The 23,640-nt window shown below is 39.5% G+C and overlaps 1 protein-coding gene across 1 annotated transcript in view; it reads right to left on the bottom strand.

Moving 5' to 3' along the window:
• Positions 1-23,640, bottom strand: part of CUBN (cubilin) — a gene marked incomplete at both ends in the record, with an annotated part of 142,012 nt that overhangs the window by 38,863 nt on the left and 79,509 nt on the right. Inside the window, 18 exons of the mRNA XM_084260408.1 lie at positions 795-1,001; positions 2,008-2,179; positions 3,735-3,916; positions 5,529-5,669; positions 5,963-6,172; positions 7,823-8,001; positions 9,044-9,218; positions 10,522-10,705; positions 10,986-11,176; positions 12,035-12,181; positions 12,509-12,706; positions 13,675-13,864; positions 15,406-15,587; positions 16,859-17,064; positions 19,222-19,354; positions 19,580-19,708; positions 20,980-21,090; positions 22,788-22,904. Of these exons, the coding sequence (XP_084116534.1) occupies positions 795-1,001; positions 2,008-2,179; positions 3,735-3,916; positions 5,529-5,669; positions 5,963-6,172; positions 7,823-8,001; positions 9,044-9,218; positions 10,522-10,705; positions 10,986-11,176; positions 12,035-12,181; positions 12,509-12,706; positions 13,675-13,864; positions 15,406-15,587; positions 16,859-17,064; positions 19,222-19,354; positions 19,580-19,708; positions 20,980-21,090; positions 22,788-22,904 (3,054 nt within the window). The remainder of the gene's footprint in view (positions 1-794; positions 1,002-2,007; positions 2,180-3,734; positions 3,917-5,528; positions 5,670-5,962; positions 6,173-7,822; positions 8,002-9,043; positions 9,219-10,521; positions 10,706-10,985; positions 11,177-12,034; positions 12,182-12,508; positions 12,707-13,674; positions 13,865-15,405; positions 15,588-16,858; positions 17,065-19,221; positions 19,355-19,579; positions 19,709-20,979; positions 21,091-22,787; positions 22,905-23,640) is intronic.

Raw genomic sequence — 23,640 nt, forward strand, 5'->3', positions numbered from 1 at the left:
TATTACTGGTGCATTAATCCTGTGATTGTTTTCCTTTTAAATGCTTTAGCCTGTATTTTGTGATGCAGTCTCACAGGAATTATGGATTTTGTTTTGAAGAACCATCATAGAGTTCAAAAGTGGGGTCTGAAGTGAGTATGCAGCCCTGAGCCTATGAATAATTAAAGCATTCTTTACTCCATTCCTGCCATCCCTGGAGATATTTCAGGAGCAGGGAGAGAGAATGGCTACGGACTGAATAAATTGCTTTGGTATCTCCAACTTCTCCTGACTGCCATCTTTCAGGGGAGAGGAAATCAAATTCATATTGTACATTATAAAGGGATACTCAGGTATTTTCATAGAATCACAGGATGGTTTGGGTTGGAAGAGATATTAGAGATCATCTTGTTCCAGCTCCCTTGCTATGGGCAAGGACATCTTCTGCTAAACCTGGTTGCTCAAAGACCTATCTAGCCTGGCCTTGAACACTTCCAGGGAGGGTGCACCCCCAGCTTCACTGGGCAACCTGTTCCAGTGATGAGTTTTGCAACCCTCAAAGATACCTGCCGAGTTTTCCACTTTCTCCCCTGAAAGAAAGGGTGGTCAAATCCATGCATCCTTTGCTCTTGCAATGAAATTCCACTCCTGGTCTAGGAGGCAACATGGAAGGCATGCATGTGAACACTCTCTCAACTGTACAGATCCTACAACAATCTCTCTCTGTAAATATATGTGAACAAGATTTGCACAAACACAGTTGCACAACTGGAATCTTGGAGGGCTGAATCCATTCTTCATCTGAACATACAAACCTATTCGTAACTCTAGGTAGTCATACTGGCAGTCCTGGTGATGTTCCAAGTGGAAATCCTCAAAAGAGATATATATGGATGAGTTATAGTGGGAGGGATTTTCAATGGTCCATTCACAGTTCAGGTTACTTGTGTAATTTTTCACACCATCATAACCAGGAGAAGAGAAATTGCCACCTGTATATCCCATCAGGGGTCCACCACAAACTGCAGAAACAAAAGTTATTTTATTTAAATACAGTAATAATTCCTATATTAAGAGAAATATTGCCCCTGTTTATTTCGATATGCACACGTCAGCAAGCATATATACTGATGAGATCTAAAGTTTTTCCATCTTCCTACTTTTATAATATACTGCTGTGTACAAGAAAATTCTTGCTTAGTGTCCTGGAATTTACTGGCAAGTCTTTAAAGACACACGTGTAAAGCAAAGAAACAGTTATTCAGGGTATCAAGCAAAATAAATTAATAAGAAAAAAAATTCAGCAGCACCATCGATACAACAAGCATTATTTAATAATTTAATATTTTAACAAAACCCCACTGCAGCTCCAGTTCAGTATTCCTCAGATGTACCCATTACCTTATTCTAGACTCAAGAGAAGATTTTTTTTCTGGGACATACCCTCAAGAGCAGTACACTCATGCTATCCTAGGATGCTTAGGGAGGAACTGGAAATTGAAGTTCGAAAGACTGAAAGTAGTAGTAGTAAGGCTCTGCCAGCTGTCTCCTCTCTGGAGGCTGAGCTTGCAAAAGTAGGTTAGCAGCACTCTTTCACAAGCTACAATAAATTAATTACCCCCCTGAGTAATAAGGAAGCACTTGAATTATTCCAGTTGTCTCTGGCACTATGCTTTTTGAATCTTTTTATGGAATAAGGCCACTTCAGACTATCTCTTACTCAAGACTAAGTGCAAAACAATAAATCAGTGGTGTGAATAAGGACTGTGATCTGTAACAGAGGTTGTTCTTCCCATTTGAAGTTTGACATAGCAGGCCCAAGATTTCTATAACTCCCAGAGATTCTCCATTTTTTCAAGCCCTTTCAACTAATTAAAGATATGTATCTACCCCCATCCAGAGATGTAAGAGAGGGAAAAAAAGTAATAGAGATTTGTTATCTGTTTAGGTCATTTTTTTAACATGTGCAAGTACTTTTGCTATGAAATGATTCATCAAATATCAATCAATTAAAACCACACACACTACCTGCATCTTCACTAGATGTGTATGAGACACTGAAGCCTCTGGCTGCATGGGACACATCTGTCACCAAAATTACTTTCATTGTGTTTCCAGAGGATTTCACCTCAGTGCCTGGATTTACTTCACCACACAGTTTGGCAAGCCGGGGAGAGTTCTCTCGGAGGCCATTGTAAACCTGTTCGGTCAAAATAAACTCTTATGAGATCAAAATACAGTCTTAGAAACAACTCCTGTATGATTTAATAATGCTTTACATCTTTAATACAAGGTTCATTGATGTACCACACAGCAGATTAGTTCCCAAAGCTAGTCAAAACCTTGGAACAAACAGCCATTGCTCTGAGTGGATGAGGGTGTGAAGTAAAACATCAAACATATGTTGCTTGTTTTCACAAAAAACAAATATAATCCCCCTCTCTTGAAAAAAAAAAACAACACAAAAAAAACCCCAACAACAAAAGCCAACAGAAATTGAAACAATTTTTCTGGGAAAAACAGTTATTTGAGCACAATATTTATATCTTCAATCACTCATGTCAAATGATTCTCTTTGTATTCCTGCTAATGCCAACATCAGCTTTATCAAAACCTCCTCCAACATATTCAGTGCTGGTGGGCATTTTTGATTAATTCAAACATTTCACTTTTTGATGATCCAGATGTATTTTGCTCAGTTTCTCTTATACAGCCTTTACCCTAGGAGTTAATTTCCTTCATTCTACTACTATCTCAGCAGTGCAAGTGAGGCAGAAATAATTCTTCCCACTGAGACCTGAAATATGTTAAGAGTCCTGAAGGCAGAAAAGCTGGCAGGATAGATCTTCCTTTAAGAGATCATTACGTCTTTAATCGATAAAAAAGCCAGCTCCCCATGGTCTGTCTAAAGCATCTGTGGAGGAAAACAAGGAGAAGATCATCTACAAATCACCAGGGAGAGATACTTCACCCCCTCACACTCCTGCATGGGCTGGCTTCTGATCATACTATAGCTAATTCTGGTGTTTGAACTGCTAAGATGAACAAATGGGAAATGAAACTAGATCTCACATTCCTGCAATGTCACAGAGGAATCATTTTTTGAGACATTTCTACAGCTGACCAGGTCCAGTTCTGTAGTTTGATTTTTTTTTTTTTTTGCACTAAATATATAAAAAAAGAGAAAATAAACAAGACAAAATAACCATAATATATCTTTCTGGAGATGGGGTCTGATAAAGAGGTAGAATTTCCTGGGGTTTCCCTATCTTTCAGAATATGTGAGTCCAACACAATAGCACCCATTTGTTGCAATCTGCCTTTTTATTTTTTTTTCTTTCTATTTATTTGTTCGTTTGTTTGTTTTTACATTTACAACAATAAGCAATAATGGGAGTAGCAACCTCCAGAGTCGAAAGAGACCTGGAACTCACTGATGCACTTTGTGTCCATAGAAAAGAGACACTGAAAGCTTTCAAAAATGCCAAAGCTTTTTTCCTTAACTGATGAAGATAGAATTCCAATGATTTCTTCAAATCCTTCCTAATACCTGGCCCGTAATTAAAACAAGCAAATGGTCTTAGACACCCTATAGCACTACCTTTCTCTGATTTATGTGTCTTCCTCAGATTAAATTATGATTTGTTTTAAAACCAGATGCAGACCTGCAAATGACATTTCAGCTCTGTTACATCCATTAATGCTCCATAAAAGGATTAGGAAGAGCATTTTCTGCCTTCATGCCCAATACTCACAGCCACGTAATCTGATGAGCACCTCCAGTGTTCTTCCGTTTTCATATCATTAAAGGTTAGAGTCACACGTCTGCCTTCTTCCACCGTGATCCTCCATTCACATACTCGATTGTGTGGGTATAAGTTGGGATAGTTGGGTGAAGTAAATGTTCCAACAGGTGCAGTAAAATCCCCACCACATTCTGAAATACCCAAACATTGGGACATTCTTAGAGCAATGCATCACTTACAGAGTTATAGAAGAAAAACTATTAATGCAAGAAAAAGAGCTCCTGGGAGCTTGATTTGATATGTCTGTCCTGTCCATATGTTTGTCTAAACAGCTATGTTTCTGCCAGTCTTTATCAGCCAGTCATAAATGTAGTTGAATATTAATTAACCAGAGCAGCTTCTTTAGTCTAATTAATACTCCCTTCTCTGAAGGGCTCATACCAGGCTTCAGAAGCCTGGCTTTGATGTCAAGCAATACAAGTCTCTGACTGTGGCAGGATTGGGACATTTCTGCTTTTCAGATGACCAGGCAGCACTATGAAGAATGATCAGGGTCTCAGAGTGGGTAATGGTGAAGGATGTGGTCATCAACCTCTGGTTAACAGAGGTAGTCAAAAAGGCTTCAGGGAATTTAAGCAACGCTTTTCCAGTACAGTTATTTTGCGGTTTTCCTATTTTTGTTCTGAATATCAAATTTTGCTCTAAGGAAAGAACACTGAAGGTCTTGGGTATAAAGTGTGTTTTTCTTCTGAGACTAATGGTTCGAATTTACCAGCTTACACTTGGTTTCCTTCTAAAATACAGAGATACAGTTTAATGGAGTTCCAGGAGAGACTTAGACCCTTTCCTCACCATCACAGACTCCTGCAGAACAGTCAAATCTGTGTAGTCACCTGTATTAAAGTTTTGCTAATACAATTTCTCTTCTGTCATTGCATAACAGGGTCCTGGAAGCATAATATTCCTATGCCACCCCTCCCCCCTGCCCCCCTTCTCCCCTCCTTGTTATTTTATTGCGGAGGCAAACATGAAGACTATTGAATCTTTCAGCTGAGCTTTTAAATGAGCTGGAAAGAGTTAAGAGTTGGCCAGAGATTTTTCAAGGCGACTGCCAGAAAGAACTTCTTTAAAAGTAGCCATATTTTGGCAGGATAAGCATTCCATGGGCACTAAAGAATGTGAAAGAGAAGTGTGAAGCAGGAATAGGTCTATGTCCTTAGTCCTGATCAGAGTATCTCTTTGAAGTCATTGTGCCCAGGACCAGAAGCAACAGGCACACATTGAAACACATGAAATTCCACGCAAACATATGAAAACACTTCTTGTGGTGAGGGTTACTGAACATGGGAATAGTTCATCCAGAGAGGTTTTGGAGTCTCTGTCCTTGGAGATATTAAATGCCTAAGATTCAGAAATATCACTCACCTCAGAGCAACAGAATAACATAAAGAAAAATCACAGCATTTCTTTACCTTCCCCCTCATCAAGAGGGATGTGGGAAGGGTATGGTAGGACATCTGTGGACTGATTGTTGGAGAGAAAAAGTGTGTAAGAGTGTTCTTCATTTTGTGAGACCTACCACTGATGGCAACATCCATTACAGCATGAGACTACTTGCCTCTCAAGGTTTCAGCTTGGCTAAGTAGTGGTTAGAGAGCTCTATTCATACTTCCCCCAGAGTTTAAGAGCAAAGACACACCACTCCAAGAGTAAATGATCTACAATATATGCCATACTAGTGTAATTGTGGTCTGTGGCCTAGGTTGCTTCTCTAAGGGTAACCTGCAGCCTTTCAAATCCAACCTTCAGTACTGGAATCAAAGCGCAGTCTGAATCCTCGGGCATTGACTGATCCATCAGTGACAAACTTGACATAAGCAAAACTGTCAGAGGTGTCCACAGCATCAGGGAGAGTATTACCACAGTACTTGCCCAACAAATTTCCTGCAAAAAACAAATACAGAAAGACAATTTTATATCAATATATTATTTATATTTATATTGAAGGATCACTTTCCTATTCAACCAGGAGTAAGCTAGGAAAATCCAGTTATTGCTGGGAAATAGTAGGGTTTTGTTTGCCTTATTTTGATTCAGCAAGCAAGTTAGACAGAAGCAAATCCTGTACATTGAAAAAGCTCACATTGTAGCCAATGGGAAATTCTTACAGGAACCTCTGCTGAGGTTTTGTAGTAGTACAAAGGAAGGGAAGACAAATACTGAAATAATTCTCAGACCAGAAGCGTTGTATTCTCGAATCTCCACAAAGTCATTTGTGCAGTCAGAGGAGTTTTGAATATCTAGGCCTTCTATTCTGATGGTAAGATAGTGGCCCCTGGGACCCTGCAGAAACCATTCACACAGCAGGTTGTCTTCATAATGAAGCTCAGGATACCCCGTGCTTTCCACGACACCGGTTTGTCCTATCACTGTCCCGCCACAGGGAGCTGCAAAAGGAAGAACATTGCTTGGTTCACAGAAGGACCTTAGAAAGATGACCTTTCTCCTAAGCAAGACTTAAAGCTGAGGCACAACTGACCTGTTCTCTAACTGTGGTAATAAAACAGGAATTACATTCCAGTTCAAAATTTTCCACATTCTCCTTCCAGTTCAACCAGTCCTAGGTGGGGTGGGGGTTTTTTGTTTGGGTTTTTTTGTTGGGTTTTTTTTCCCCCACACTGTCTTCCATTGCAAACATCCCTTTCTCTCTGTCATATCTCCTACTAGTTTGAATAAACTCACAGATTTCAAGGTATCTTATCTTTACCCATGTCCATATTTACTAAAACATCTTGAAAAGCTGTATCAGATAATTATAAATTTTGCTAGATGTGGATCTCAATGTTTTGTAACCGGCAAAAGTTGACTGCTGGTTTGGGCCCACACCTGTATTCAAACTCCTCTTCCCTTCCTGTTCACACCCCACTCCTTGCGATGCCTTGGTAAGGCATCACTGCACAATTTGTGAAATAGCTATTTATTTTTAATTTTCTCTCTCTCTGAAAACTCCTTTCTCTGTGGTACCTGCAAATGCGTGTTCATAATACCAAGGCCTAGAGAAAATAATATTCCCAGGTGGAATCACTGGATTCTACAGTGTATTCCATGTGTCTGCTAGTTACAGTCTTTCACAGCAATAACAGATGTGTTCATACTGTCTGCTCTTCTGAGTGATTTGTGCTTTGTTCCAGGATGACTGGCATACAGCTCACATACTGTAAATCTGTTATGGATAAATACAAACTGTGGCTTCAGACACTAATAATATTTCCTTGCAAGCTGCTTTAGTTTTCACATTCAGAAATATCATAGCACACTATACTGGCTTAAGGGTTTGAGACCTTACACAACCAGCAAATTTCCGTTCAAAGCAATACAGCCCACTACTTTGCCTTTGAGAAATTAACAGTCCTAGATTTTCCTATATGAGTGATGTTAACATAATAGCTGCTGTTCTCCAATATTCTTAACATTATCAAAGAAAAAAGTAGCATATTTCTCAATCTGGTGAAAGATTATTTTTTGTTTAATTGTAGAATTTTGCTAGTGCTTTCTAACCCTGCTTTTGCAGCTTGAGAGCAAATAATCTTGAAGTATTTATTTTCCCAGATGACAAATAACAGTGGGTTATTGTTCATTCCTTTTTCAGTCCATTGTTGTGCTGCCCATTTGTCTAGAAGCACTGTTGTTATAGATCGATTTACATTTATATAGAGAAGATCCTAATTTGTTCTCCAGCCAGCTCTCAGCTGATCTTTCCCTTCAGGATCTTGCTCATGAAAGTGTGACACTAATTCTGCATGCTGAAAATCAACTTTTATTACGTTTATCCATATCAACCTGCCCCTTTGACAAGAGATATCCAGTCTTTGTTTCCACACCTTGCAGATCCCCCAGCATTTTTCTATTCCCATTTCCACAGTTTCACGCCTTGCAAAACATGCTGATGTCAACCCATATGATGATTCTGATGCTTTAGTTCTAACAGAGACACATGTCTGTCAATCCACCTCATAGGCATGACTTATTACAAAAGCTTGACACTTGTGACCAAAATCCTCTCTAAAATCAGGGAAATTGATAAATGCAAGCATTACCAATGGAGTATTTAGCATTGAATCCCACGCGTGTGGCACTGCTGTCAGACCTGAACCTCAGGTACATGACAGCTCCTGAGGATCTCTGTGAGCCTGGCATCAAACTTCCACACAGCTTGGCAATGATGGGGGCAGTGGAGTCAGCGCCGTTACGTAGCTCTAGGTAACTGGAAGTGCAGCTAGAAGAGAAGAGAATTCTCTGTTCAATGTCTAGCAATAGTGGTTTGAAATCATTTCAGAAGGTGCACATAGCCATGAAGCTGCAGGGAATTAGATTGGTTTACATCCAGTGTGACCAGGACAGAATCAACAAGTTCATAATCAATGATAGTTATGTAATATTTGGATCAAAAGAAGTGCTAGAAACATGAAGAAATATTTATCCCAAGCCTAATCTATGATCAGATCAGATCAGATAGAAGCAAGTCCTGGGGAGGGATGTGAACTGCTCTGATAAAGTAGTTGTCACCACCTTTAAGATACGTTTTTTGGCAGTGTTCAGATTGAGCAAATATTCCCTACTAAGTCTCACTGATGACTGTTGAATTAAAACAGGAAGGAACAAAAATTCAAATCCAAGGGCTTACTTAGGTGGACTTGGAAAGACTGAAAATATCTTAAATAACAACTTTGCCTGCAGAATGATGCTGTATCCTGGGAGGCCAGAGAGAAATGACACCTTTGGGATTCTCCATCCTGCACTGTTTTTTCCACACATGGTCACAGAGGGGAGGGTCACCATTGTTCTACAGTGGTCCAGCCCCAAATCAGTGATGCTACATCAGCTAAAAACTAGGCCTTATGTTATGCTGCAGGCAGAAGGTGCGAAACATGTAGGTGCATTGCGAGTCAGCAGACAGGCAATGGAGGAGGAAGACAAATTGTTGGGGTGGTAATCCAGTCGATTTAGAACCACTTGAGAGTCAAAATGATTGCACATCTGAATATGAAAGGACAAAATGGAACAGATTTTAAAGAAAGCCCCTTTCTACCATGGATGCTTCCTCTCTGTTATATTCACCTCTATCATGTACTGCAAAGTCCTAGGAATGCAGCCCACTGGCTTGAGAGCTTTGGTGATCTCTCTCAGAAATTTCCTAATCACTTTTGACTGTAAATCAGGAAGTACACTCTAGGGACTGTACTAGAGAAAGTAATGGGGAAAGAAGAAAAAGAATGGAGTCTCTGAAGAAACACAGGCAAAATAATGTGGATATATACTTTGGTGATGGTTCAATGTAAAACTGATCTTCAAATTGTAGCTCTACTGCATGTCCATTAGGAGCAGTTATGGTCCAGACACAGTCAGCATGCGGGGGATAATTGCTTGGATAGTTGGGAGAAGATGTATATCCAGTGGGGTTGAAATCACTGATATAAATATTTCCTCCACAAGCTGAGAAAGATCGCCAACATAAAACAACATGTTAAGAAGATGGGTGAGGCATCAAAATATGAGTAATCACTGTATTCTAACGCAGTTTCCTTTCAGTGTCATATAGTTACACCAAAACCAAATGCATTTTACTGCTTGTTGGAAGACATTTTACTGCAGTTGAGTCCTGTGTTCCTGTGCTCCTGCTAACCTAGCTCTCCTCATTTCCAGATGTTCAGCACCCTGAATTAAAATTTAAGGTCTTCTTTGGATTGCTTCTAAACCAAGCAGAAATATATTTCTTGCTTTGTTCATACCTCAATTCCCATGAGCTAGAAAGATTACAAATCAGACCGATCCTCCTTCTGTGAATTACTCCCTACCTCTGCTCTCCAAAAACTGAGATGTCTGTTGGACACAGTAATGAATGTCCAAGGAATGACAGTCAGACCAAACATGAGGATTTATTAAGGTCCTTTATCCTACAAAAATATCTTTATTTTAATCAGAATTTTTGTCAAAACACTCCATTAAGTTCTAAAAATACTGGTTTAACACAGGGTATTAGTCAAATTTTATAACCCTTTCCCTTCATGAATCCCCTACAGTAATGCTAACAATAATTCTTTGTGACAGCAGGGAAAAAAAGGCAGAAAACAGGCACTTAAAAGAGTAGATTGACAGTTTGTCTTAGTTGTGTTTAGTTATGGTGTTTAACAGGAGATCTCCTGGTATCTCAAGTGCCATGTGTCATGAACACGGTGGAATAACTGCAAATTCCAAGTCCCTGATTCACCCCTGGGACCTGACTCTATTTTTTCATTCTTTCAAAAAGTGTCAGCTCTGGCAGGGAAGGTTATTTTCTCAGCTGAGAGTAAAACTTGTGAGAAATGTTACCATGTTTGGAGACACACTATCCTAAATCATTTGTGACATCATTTAGCACTTGTACTGGGTACTTGTTTCCACTTTTTTTTTTCTTTCCTGCAGGAATTTTTTACAGCTCTTCCTAACTATAAAAGATACTTCCCTGCTAAGAGGTTCCCTTAAGTTGTTTTTTAAGCTTTTTTTTGTTGTTGTTTGGGATATTTATTTTTTTTTTTACTTGAATATCTCCAGGTTCTATGACCCAGAGCTGGGTCTCTAAAAAGGAGAAATTTGAGTGCTGGATCAGAAGTCATGCACTAGAGAAGGAAACGGGACATTTTTGAAAGACATCTGATTTTACCAGGGTTGGGGCCTACAACAAGAACTTCCTTCAAGAGGACAAACTCCAAGTTATATCTACCTAATTGCAGAATTTAAGTTTATTTCCTAGACTTACCTAGACTCTTAGCCTCGTATTTCAGTTTGAATCCTTGACCCTCATTTCTGCTGTCAGAAATGAAGTGGACAAACAGCTGATTGTCTGTGGTGTACATGGTAGAGAAGGGGCTGCTTCCACAAAACCGTCCATTCCCTCTTCCAGACACCAAAGGTGGAGCAGCATTATCTAACCCATTCTTCAGCTGAAAGAGAAATTGCCAGCGTCACTCAAGCAAACAGCCTGGAGTGTAAACTTGGAGCACATGCCATCTCAATGCTTCCAGCCATGGGGGGAAGATAGCCTAGTGATTAATTAATGAACAGGAATAAATAAGAGAGAGAGAAAGAAAAAAAAAATCTCTGTGGTATTTCTCTTTGGTATTTCCATCCCCTGACAACTTCTGCTGCCTTACTGACTGCAGTCTTTAAGATTCCATAGCTTTAATAGCTTTGAGGATTTGGTGACCGAGCCAATAACCTCACCTCTACATAATCTCCAAGGCTGCAGGAAGCATCCTCACTCTTAACCTGGAAAGGCTGTTCAAAATGGACAGCAATGATAAATCCAGAGGTTACCACTACACGCCAGGAACAATTCAGATTAGGAGCATAGTCTTGAGGGTAGTTGGGGGATGTTATCACACCACTGCTTGTGTGCAAATAGCCTCCACAACCTGAGAAAAAGGAGTTGAAGCACAGAAAAAAATATTAGCATCAACTATTCACATAGTCATTTAGAGAAAAACCCTGTCTGCTAAAAGGAAAATGTGACAGGTAAAAGCAAATGTTGAAGCAAGTGCATGTGGGGCAGAGAGCAATGCACACAATGAATGATCTCCCAGATTTAAGGTAGTAGATTGCAAGTTGACACGCACTAAACATCCCGACAGTGAGATTCAGTTCTCAGACAGCAGATGAGTAAACAGGCAGCTACGCCAAGGACCTCCTATGGCATGAGCATATTGTTACAGTCTGAGTACACTGCTTCTGGCCATGGGCCTAAAAACTGTCACCTGCACAAGCTGCCAGTCAGAAAACCTTCCTCTGACTACCCAATGTTATCATAACACCTCAGCTAATGCTTCAGCCCATTATTGTCCCTGGGTGCACATGGGGAGAGTGCCACTGGAAAATGCTGACATTCCTGATGAACTTGTACAGCTTTCTGCACCCGTCACTCTGGTTTGTGTCTATGCTTTGAGTCATTTATTTCCCTCTCTTAGTTGGGCATTCTTTCACCCTTTAGTTGGGCTGTTATAAACTTAGTCATACACCTTACTTACTTCTGAAAAGTGCTTTGTCTGGTTGAATAATGCTTTGTTGTACTGTATTGTATCGCTGGGAAAATAGCAAATTTTACCTTTGCAGTCAGACACTTATTAATGTGTTTTCATGGGATGTGAATAATGGGTCTGTGTGATTAATTAGATAGACTCTAGACAGCTGTTTAAAATGCCAGAGCCATTTCTCTCCTCACTCCATTGTTAGCAGCAAAGCAGACATTTATCTTGGGGAAGAGAAACAAATCTTACTTTTGTGGTAAGAGGCATTAAACCCAGCTGCAGTAACACTTGCATCTGAGATGAAGTGGATGAACATTGCCTCTCCAGTTGATCTTATTGGGCCAGGAGGTTCTTGTCCACATAGTGTAGCCAGCACTGGAGAAAGACTGTTGTCTCCTGGCATCAAAAGAAGAAATGTTAGTGTTAAAAAACAAACCAGTTCACATCTTCCTGTTGGCTGCTGTGGCTCACACTTTCAGGTGGGTGCTTTTCAAGATCTTTAACCCCTTACAGGCCAATAAATACTTTTATAAGCCACCAAATATTTTTCTAGACTTAGCTAGTTTTATTTTAGTTAGCAGAATGTCTCAGCATAGACAAACTACAGATTTACAGCATGTTCCCATTGTTATCTAGATTGCTTAAGCTCAATGAACACAAGAATTCCAGGGACCTTGAGTATCTATTGCATGCTGTTGAGGTAGGGTGAGATTGGCTTCTTACCATCTTGGATTATAAGTTTGTCATAGTTGCATGAGCTGTGAGATTCTATGTCTAAGGCTAGGATATTGAACTCAACAGTGGATCCAGGAGCTCTGATAAGCCACACACAGTCAGCAAAATTTCTGTAATACATGGGCCAGTCCGGTGAGAAGAGGAATGAAGGTGTTTCTTCAGTTGTTGCAGTCCCTCCACATGCACCTGTCACGTACAAGAAGATAAAAATGAAAGCATTCTCTTTTAAATTGAACACATCAATTTAAGATGAAAGTCTTATAGTTCAGCACAATGGAGGCACCATGATGTGTGTTGTCACAGGAATGTATGCTTCAGGCGTTGATTCAGTTTGGACTTGGAGTGCAAACCCTGAATATCCTGACCTATAAGGATGTTCCTGTGCTTCCTGGTGCAGCAATGATGTGACCTATTATACCATGAGGAATATCTAGCAAAAGACTTAAGACCATTTACAACAGGTTGTGTATCAGAAAGGAGTGGTGCATGCTTAACCACTAATACATAAACAATTTAGACACTCCACTCCCCACCCTACCCTCCCCAAAACTGAAGCATTTTCTCTACTCCTAATGTTTCAGCTACAAGTTTAGATCCAAATGGAGTCCTTGCTGGGATATCTAGTGGTCCAGTGACTTCCCAGAACATCAACACATTACATAGTGCCACTGTCATACAGATCATTTAAACTCATTACACGCTGCTACTGTCCTGCAGAGACACAGGGATCCTTTATCTTCCTATCCCCAAAAATATGCCATCAGATTTAGAAAGAAGACATTGCACTATGTCATATTTAATCTTAACTTCCTCTTGTTGAACAGCTCAGAGAAAAACCAATGATACAAGAAAAATACTCCTCCTTCTTTCTGATACTTTTTCATGAAAGTATATAAAATGCTCAGCTTTCATGAATTACCTGTGTAAAGAAAAATGCCCCTCTACCAACTTGCTTATTTTTTAAACACTGTAAAACAGTATATCAGAGTCCCTATAAATTGCTTTAAAAGTTATTAAAATGATTAATTAAATGTCAGTGAAAGCTTTCCTTCCATTAATAGCTAGGACTTTCTCTTGTGGGGAAGTTTTTTAGATAAAGCTCAGTATATCTCTGGCTACATCACTTTTCACTGTGCAGCACACTGAACACCCACCTCTAGCAATTGCGCGTGTAACAGCAGAAGCATCCACCGCGTACCACTCCAAAAGAAAGCCCTTTCCAGTCACAGACGAATCTGACTGGAACTGGATTGTCATTGAACTGCCAGAGGATGCAAAAGAAGCAGGGTCTGCGCCACAGTATGTTGCAATAGGACGAGAATGAATGGTGGGCCCATCATAAACCTGCAGGCAAGAGAATGGTGCTGTTCCTCACACAGGTCGATTTTCGTCCACCCAGCAAGTTTCCAAGGAGAAAATTACCCTTGTTAAACAACTGAGGGATCTTTTAGCAAACCCCAGAAAGAAACTTCTCTTACTAAAAAAATTAAACAAAATTTTCCTTTCCATTATATACTGTTAATAGTGAAGTTTTCACAGAAGAAGGATCTGAATGGAAGGCATCAAATTCAGCTCATTCCCCACTACAGGGCTGCTCTTTAGGGACATGGACTGACATCCCATGTTAAAAAGGTCCACTGGTACAATCTTGTACCTTGCTGAAGAAGAAACCACCACAATCTGGAGGAAAAAATGGCATTTTTCAGTGGGTGTGTCTTTTGATGTTTGTTTGTTTTGTTTGCGTTTGATTTTTTACCTTTTCCCTCTGAGGAACACATCTATTTTAAATTCTATTAAATAATTACACTTTATTATTTTTTAATTAATTTATAATATAAAGTCTTGGCTGGTTAAAAGATGCTTCTATGTTGCCACCTTTCAAATATTTTTTGTCTTCTTGTTCTCTTCCCCCAGTAAAAACTTCCAGTAGAGAAGGCTAAGAAATATTAAATAAACATTAACAATACACTGAAGATCTTATCTGTGAGTCAGGTTAAAGGTCAGGCTTATTCATACTCACTGTCTAGCTGATATAAACCACTCATTTTCTTTCTAAGGGGCAGACAAAGAAAGGCAGGGTGAGTTAGACGAAAGATGTTATTAAAATCTGACATGAGATGAAGTAAAAAATTGTATTTCCATTCTGAACTAATAATATATCTGGATATCAGTGAGTTAATAATGAATAAAGGGAATATATTGAACAAGTACTAACTTTCTTTTTCCCAAAGATGAAAGAAAAGGATAATTACTGAATCAGATGGCTAAACATAAACAAAGATATTTAATTTCTTTAGCTAAGTAGTTGTGTTTAGGTAAATTCCAAGAGATGTTGTTGCCTTTGTTGTTCCACTTCGCTTAGCACCATGCATTCTGTATTTTTTAGCATGGTAAAAAGGCTAGAGCCTGTTACAGGAGGATAGAGAAAAACAACCAACCATGAAGAAAGAGGTACCTTCCTACTGCCAACAGAAAATTATGGATCCAGAGAGAAAAGAAGGTGCAAGCAAAGGCTTATTCCTTGTAGGATTTTAAAATAACCATATTTTTACAGGCACTGAGATGTTATTGTCACTGTTGTCGTTAACTGAATCAGGAAAGAGCAAAGTTCATTTTGGTATCTGACCTGAAATTCTTGGATTTGAAACTTCAGGATGGTACCTTGTAGATTTATTTTTAATAAGTTTCAAACTGCCAGCTAGGAAATATTTGTTAGGGAGCCAAAAACATGTAACCCTTCTTTATAAAAAATAGGTTTTTTGACAGCAAAAACAATAAACCACACCAGATCCTCAGAAATTCTTCACATTCCTCTTGTACATTTCACTATTCATCATTTTTATCAAGCTTAATGGAAATAAAGTATCTTCTCACAATGAAATCACCTTTAGCTTGTCATAAAGGCATCTGTGATGATTTTCGATATCCATCTGCAGGACACGGCCATGGATGACTTGTGAAGCATTAACGCTTATCCGCCACTCGTAATTGGAATTGTGAGGGTAACTTCTGGGCCACTGTGGTGAAGTTATTTGTCCTCTGGTCCCCACAATGTCATTCCCATACACTGAAAAACAAGACAGAGACAACCGAAGCTTCTAATTCACGTAGATTAAAAAAAAGCATTGGGGCCCATCCTGAAATGCAGCTTTCAATTCAGCCCATCTGACTTAATTTACTTAGGACTAGACAGTGCTGTGAGGCACAGACTTGTGTCTCAGACAGTCCTAGGATGCACATCTAATTATTTTCTTGTTGTGAGAGATGCAGTTTGTCCTTATCTAAGACAATTATCTCTTTGAGCCATGTTGCTTTACATGTAGAAATGGGAAGATGTCATATATAAACTCCTCCCTGACAGCCTACTTCATGTTCATTTCTTCCCAAGAAACTTGAAATAATAGATTTTTTTTTAAAATACCTTTGTGTGTTCTGGTGAAAAATGGTTTTGTTTTCACTGAGCTATGACCTGTTGTTAATTCTTTTTGCAAATGAGTGGTAAAAGTCTCAAAGTAAAAAAGAAAATTTACAAAATTAGAAGTTTAGCTTGCATAATCAGAAGGGCTGTGGGTGTTTAGCTTCCCACATCTGGTCATGCATCAAGTTGGACTTATGTGTACAATGCTCCCTTGCAACTTTGGAGATATAAACTGGAATAATTTCCTGTTCTCATTCTGCTTCCTGGGTGTTGGCATAGATCCAAACTGAAAGATGGACACTGGGGTACTCAAAAGCAAAATAGAAAGCTGGGAAATAAATGGTTCTTTCTTAATTTGTCAATTGCCAAATCAATGGCAACATAAACACTGAATGCCATTGCTCACTCTCAGGTAGCAGAGACACATGGTCAGACATTTTTAATTCTAATAGGCTACTCATAAACTTGGGTTGCCATAAAAGATTTCAGTATACAGCTTTTATTTCTATCTTCACAGCCCAATACTGCAGAAGGAAGAATTTGGCCACAGGCAATAAACTGTTAGAAAACAGCCAATGAAATAGAGAACATTGTATTTTCTAAAATCCATTAAGCTTTTCTGCTTCTGGAAGGATAATAATACCAATTTGAAAAAGTATTGTCCTTTTATGATAATCCAAAGAATTTAACGCCTAATTCTTCTGATTATGTTACATACACACAGGTTCTTTCTGATGTGTTTCAGAGAATCCCTTTATATTCAGCAGATATTTTACACAATATTTTTTAAGTGAATTCACAGCCTTAATGACATCAGCCAGAATTTTCTAATGGGCTTTACAAGGCCAAACACTCAGTTCTATGAATCATTTTGGAAGTGTTATGAAACAACAGTTTTCCATTAAATACCATTTACTTACAGTGAGAGAATGTGGCCCTGAAGCCGACATCAGTGCCTGAGCTGTCTGAGACAAATTTGACCCACAGGATATGTCCAACAGTAGACATATAATTTGAAGGCAAAGTTTTCCCACAGAATCGTCCTGCCAGCGTGCCTGTATCATTCCCTTCACGAATCTCCACGTAATCTTTGGTGCAGTTGGTACTAGCTTCCACCTGAAATTCCCTGTTTCAATAGCAGTAGAAGAGCATTATCAGGGATATGATTGACACATACTTCAGAGTTTGCCCTGCTGGACTTCAAACCTGCCTGTAGCTGGTATCCTGCTGGTAACAGCAGCAAAACCCTCCAGAGTCCAGAAGCCATTGCTCATTATGAGGCAGTGCTACTGATACAGGCTCTTTCCTTTCTTGCTCCTTATTTTATGACAGAGCTTCAGTTTACAAAGTTATAACTTTTAAAGACTTCTCAAACCCTTGTAATATTTGTTAGTTCTTCAATAACACCAACGAAACATGGAAAGATCCTGATATATATAAACTAGATTTTTAATGTAAGCTGAGGTCAGACTATTTACTGGGTGAGAGGATACTTTTTTGCCTTACAAATCAGTTTGCAGCCCCTTCATAAGTGTATTATTTCAGTACAGTCTCTCATGAGAAAAAAATTTCTAGAAGCATATGTTTATTTGTATTTAACACCTCAGAGCTCAGAAATCCTTAGTAGTTTCTTCTGAATTTGCAAATATTACTGCTTCTCTGTCCTCTCTGAGTTTCACATATCTGGGTGTGCAAAGTAATAACAAAGATTGTTACAAACTCTCTTAAACCACATTTTACCTTAGAAAAAGAATTGGATTTAGTAATCAAATTATAAATTCTAAGTTATTGCACCAAGCTGAATGCTAAATATATTCCAAAAGTCGTTATGTTATTCTAAGTGAAGTGCTTTGACTCAATCCAATATACTTTCCAGAAGCAGGCCATGAATATATAGTAAAGATTCCAGAGAGTGCTTCTTATAACCAATGCTCCAAATATTTATGCCTTCTGATTTTCTAGTAACAGCTCCTCCCCTTCAGTCCTGAATATAGTCATATGTGTTCAGTGTACATGTGCTGTGAAATGGGTCCAACCTCTCATCTGGATATAGTTCTGACTAATTTAAAGCTAGCCCTGAAATTGCAAGATGGGCATTTCTGTACAGACTGAGCTGAAGAAAATTAATGCCTTGTGCCAACAAAACTTTATAACCCCCTAGTATTAAATAAAATAAAATAAATCTGTTTCTAACACAATTACTCCATGCTTTCCAGTATTTTTGGCTTGCCTTTCAGCTAAGTGTAACTGAAGAGAAAGAGTTTACATCTACTCAGTGTCACGTTATATAACCGAATGTACGTTCTGCTGATAGTTTCTGCTTCACACTAGACTTCTCTTTTGGTTCCCAAAAGTTGTTATTCATTATTTTGTAGCAAATATTTTGGAAAGCGTTTTCAGGCTGTAGTAATTTTGCTCTGCTTCAGTGAGTAAAGGAGGAATAGAATGTCCTTTTTATTGAGTTAGGGAATCAGTATGTGCCTAACAAATTGCACCTTATGCAGTCAGCATGTAACTGGGCAGATTTTCCTTTTGTCCTGATTAAGTCTAAATGCAGATTTCAGAATTACTTTTTATTTTCCTGCTGATTCTTGATAAGATTTGCAAAAGCTTAGTGTTCTCTTTCTTGGCAGCACCCACTGTTTGATACTGGGAAATACAGAGGCTCAGAAATCCACATCACGGGTAAAGAACAGCCCTGGTAAAGGTCTCCAAATTGTTCTGTGGATCACACATGACTTTCCTGTCAGAAGTCCTCAAAAGAATGTTACTTTCCTAATGGGAAAACAAAATTCTTTCACTCTTCTTGCCCCTGTTGGACTACCACTGCTATAATTGTTGGAGCAATTTTGCAGACTTTAACAACAATTATAACCCTACAATCTGTGGAGTAACTGCCCCTTTATTTTACTTTGCTCTATAATATATACTACAGTGAATCTGGTAGTAGGAATTTCCTTTGTAAAGAGAAGGCAGAGCAATGCTAAACTTCCTCTTCTTGTTTTTAAGCAAGAGAGAACTGGCCCCTTCAGCATCCCATGTTGCTCAAACAACAAACCACCTATTTATATCATGGTGTATATGCCTTAATAGAAGCAATGAGTAAGATAAGAGAACAACTGTTTGCAAGCTGCTGCTGACCACTGCTGTGATGTCTTTCCAAATTACTCTAAAAAGATGTTTCAGCTTTATCATCTGGCAATTACATTTCCTAATAAACATAGAGCATCTTTCCTTCATGTCTGTTAAAGGGCAGAAAAGTAACCCCTGGCAATGCATTTACATGAAGGAGAGCTGGAGCCGGTTGCCAGGGGAGCTGAGAATCATCCAGACACACTCGGAGTTCAAGGGGTACTGCTCAGGGTAGCCAGGGCTGTTGAAAGCTCCTCTGTCCATGTGGAAAGTACCCCCACAGGCTGCAATAAGAAGACAGCAGAGGCTTGAGAAGGATGACATTAAAAAAAACAACCAACCTTGACATTTGCTAATCAAGAAAGCATTTCTTTTGTCTTTAGCTTGTTGATATACATGCTGAGACCTTGCCAAAAAGAGGAAGGGTAATAGGGGATTTTAAAAGAGGGAATGTCATAGAGACAAAGAGATAAAGGCTTAAGGTAGCAACATCTGTCATATGGACTTACATGATGATGATGCAGCATAGGTGGCATGGAAGCCCCTGGCAGTGATGTTGTTATTAGAGATGAAGTTCACCACCAAGGCATTACCAAAAGAAGTGATGGGATGTGGTATAGCAGTGCCACAGTAACGCCCTGAAAGAGAACAAGACAGAGAGAAAAAAGGAGTGTTCAACATGTAATTACTGTTGCTAATTTAACATTTGGGGTTAATGCCTGACAGGAACAACAGTTGTTGATTCAATCTACATAAAAATGAAATGCTCCTTTTCATTAGCACAGAACTTAACTCTGGAGACAATTGTTTTTAACAGAGAAAGGACCTCGTGCACTCCAGACATCCTAGTCACTGGCTGTTCTATCATTTTGCTCCTCTGTGTTCCCTCTATCCAGAAATTACAGCCTAATTGAAAATAAATTAAAAAAAAATCCCATTAAAAAAAATCCCATCAAATATATGATGCAGTAGTTTCCATTTCACTCAATTGGTTTCTAATAAAAAAAACAAGTGACAGATTACAGACCACTTCTCCTGCAATGGATTGTAACATGGGGGCTAGGAATATGAATCATGATCTAGCAGAAAGGCATCCAACAGCAAAAAGAGATAGCAGCTAGTATCCTGGTCCTCTTGCCAAGTGAAAGCCAAGGGTAAGAGATCAAAAAATTAATTCTGCTCTTAGTTACAAGCCAGTTAAATTGAGTGCAGCCCCACTCCTGGCAGAGGAACATATAGAAAAGTAGAGTAAGGGAGAGCATAATCAAGCACAGATATTCCAAATTTCCCAGAAAGGAATCTGAAGCAAGCCTGGGGATGTGAGGGGAGTCAGGACCACCCTGTGGCCGGGGGTCTCTCAGGGCTTCCCGGCAGTATAACCACTGAATTTTACTGCTCCTGGATGCTCCTGCCACTTGAAAGTGATGGCTCTGGACAGTGATGCTGAGAGAAAGCTGCGGAAAAATCAGGAACAACCAGAAAGTCAGGTTTTCCAGGGCTTAAGGAAAGTCTATTTTCTGCTTCAAGAAATCTGCAGCTTTCTTCACCTAAATTTTGTGTGGACTGTGCTTATGAGTGTGGGTTAGGCTGTGTTTCTGTATAGTTAACTGGGAACTCAGTTTAAACTGCATTGCTTGGTTCCCAACATTGTTCAGCTGAGAAGGAAGGAAAAGGCAGCTGGAGGCAGCTCCAAACTGCAGGTTGGCAAGCACACAGTCAGGCCCTGGGCAGACCGTGCCATACGCACTGCAGACATATCCTCCACCCCTGGTCTCTTCTGGCCAGAGTGGCCAAAGGAGTTTCCTTTATAAGAGAAAATCCATGAAGCAGGAGGGCGTTCAAAAAAAAGCTTCTCCTGCCTACCCTGGGTAGTTCTATGAAAGAAATAAAAAAGCCAAAGGTCCAATACCTCGAAGAGGAGCCTCGTAGTTATTCCCATCCAAAATCTCCACAAAATCTGTTGTACAGTTTCGTCCATTTTCAATATCAAAGTCAGTGAATGAGAGTGTGACATGGTTGACTGGCAACAGCAAAGAGTAAAAACTTAAAAAGACATTTGCCATTTCACAGAGAAATAATCACATATAAACAAATGTACCCTCTTTTCTCCCCTGAAGTCAATTAGTCCCCATAAAGCATAACATCTGAAGTAGTTTGATATGTGGAGTAAATTTGATGGAAGTGGTTTAATCTTTGCTGCAAAGGTCCTGGTAAATCTCTTCATATTTCAGGACTTTCTAGTACAATCAACATTAGAGGCATAAGATTTAACACATACCCATTCATCTAAATTTCCTAATATCTGAACAGCTTCATTGTATGTCAGCAAACACAACATGGCAAATGTACACACATTCAGAAACAAAACTTATTTCTACACATCCGTGACCTTCTGTCCCTTTGCGATCTATACCATAGATCCAGACAAAATGTGAATTGATGCTGCTCTGCTCCAGGCTTAGAAAGGGCTTGTTCTTTCATCGTTTTGTAACATTTCACATACATCAACTGGATTGGTTAAAGAATCATTAACTACCCTCAGCTATATTTGTACAGAATTGGATTTTCCACACCCTTGTACTTCAGGCTACATTCTGAAAAAGAGGATTTCTGACTCAGGGTATTTTTGACTCTTGTATTGCTCTTGCATTTCCAATATGAACAAAGGTGAAATCACAACCAGAAGAAAAGAGGCTGTCCTCAACAGCAATCTGTAACGGTAGTTACTCCTGACCTTGGAGCTCCAATGCAGTTTGAGTGGGTCAGAAAGAATCTCATGATTTAGATGGTAACTAAGTTTTCTTGCACATTGACCAAGCCCGAATTTGACACAAATATTTTGGTTCTCACTGAGCTACAATTAATTAGCTAGAATAAGCTGAAATGACAGACATGGACCCAGGCACTACATTCAGCAGGGTGCCACTGACTGGCATTCAGCTACATCGCCTGCGTGTTCCACACTCTTTTGTGTCCTGTCTGGTCAATCAATTGCAGCTATCAATGCAGGTCCTCAGGACACAGAGCAAAAAGGAAAAACGCAGTGGGTGGCAAGGGCAGGAGACTCATTGGCCTCCTCAGTAAAAGCAGAGCAGGAACTCTGCTGTGGTTTGCCGTTGGCGAAGTCTGTTGTACGTGGCGGTGCCCAGCAGTGCTGTGCAACTGGCGTAATGGGGCCACGTGTACCTGTACCGTGCGGTAAGCGGTGGCCCTGGTGGTAAGAGGGGGAAGTCACCACATACACAGGCTCCTTACACAGCATTTTTCAGGTCTCTCATGTTGCTGTAATTCAGGAGACAAGTTATACATGAATTTCCAACTTAGATCCAGTTATATCCTGTTATGTTAACAGCATAGATTTGAGCTAACTCAACTCTATCTTAAAAAACCCAGACCAAATGTTTTAATTATATATACATTCTTGGATTTTCTCACGGATTAATCCAACTTCACACAGTATTCAACACCTCATTTATAATTGCAGCACTTGGGTCACAGTAAATCAGCTGAAATGACAAAGTTGTAAACTGTTTTCCTTACTATATACTAAATCTTCTACAGTGCAATCTGATTTAGGAGAGATCAGAAGAGCCACGCTCTCCAACTACCAGGATGCAGAACTTCCTAAAGAAATAAAGGAGGAATTTTGTATTGTTATTACAGAAAAGATGAGGATGTTAGTCACTCCAGCTAACTATAAAAGGTGTTTTTACTTACATGGTTCCTGAGCTTGAATAATCCAGCTGCAGTTCTGATTGTTTGGGTATTTGACAGGATACAGAGGAGAGGAAATTGCTGCCCCAACTGAATCTGACTCTATGAAACTTCCACATGCTTTAGAACGAAACACAGAGAGACATACTCACATAGGTATTTATATATACAAACCACATATCTTTGGTTCTGTTTGGGAAAATGAATGCATAAAATATAACTTGCTACATCCACGTGAAATGAGGATAAAGTTAACAACAGTGGTTTACCAGAAAAAGAGATTCAAGGACTAGCTCCCTGCACCGGGTGTACTCTGTTGACTTGTATCCACAGGCCATGCTGCACTTGGTTGATGATCTGAGAGAAGCCAGGGTGACTTGGCAACAGACCTCATCTTTATCAGCTCCTTATAGCCCAGAAGAGCAATTGTTGGGGCCAAAATAAATTTGTTTCAGAGTAGTGCAGTCACACTCTGATTATTTGCTGGTGTTGGCAACTAGAAAGGGAAAAAATAATGAGCAGCTCTCTAGAACCTTCCAATGCCCAAGGATGGCATCGCATTGGATTGACATGATCCTCTTGTGAACTGTGTTTACAAAACTGCAGCTGTGTGAACTGTTGCACGTACACAAAAGCTTGGCTGACTGTATCACTGGCCAACAGTGCTGAGTCCTGCCATGTGCCATCTTTAAGCATACTGGCTGATGATAAAACCTCCAGATCTGAGTTTCACACAGCTGCTTTACACAGTAAGGTGAGGAGTTAGGTACAAAAGACTGAGATTCATTTATTGTGCTGTCCTGGCTAAAACATCCAGCAGGAGATGGGACAGCAGAAGAGAGTTTTCTCAGGAAGA

This window comes from Gallinula chloropus (assembly GCF_964237585.1).
Source record: "Gallinula chloropus genome assembly, chromosome: 2".
Classification (NCBI taxonomy): Eukaryota; Metazoa; Chordata; class Aves; order Gruiformes; family Rallidae; genus Gallinula; species Gallinula chloropus.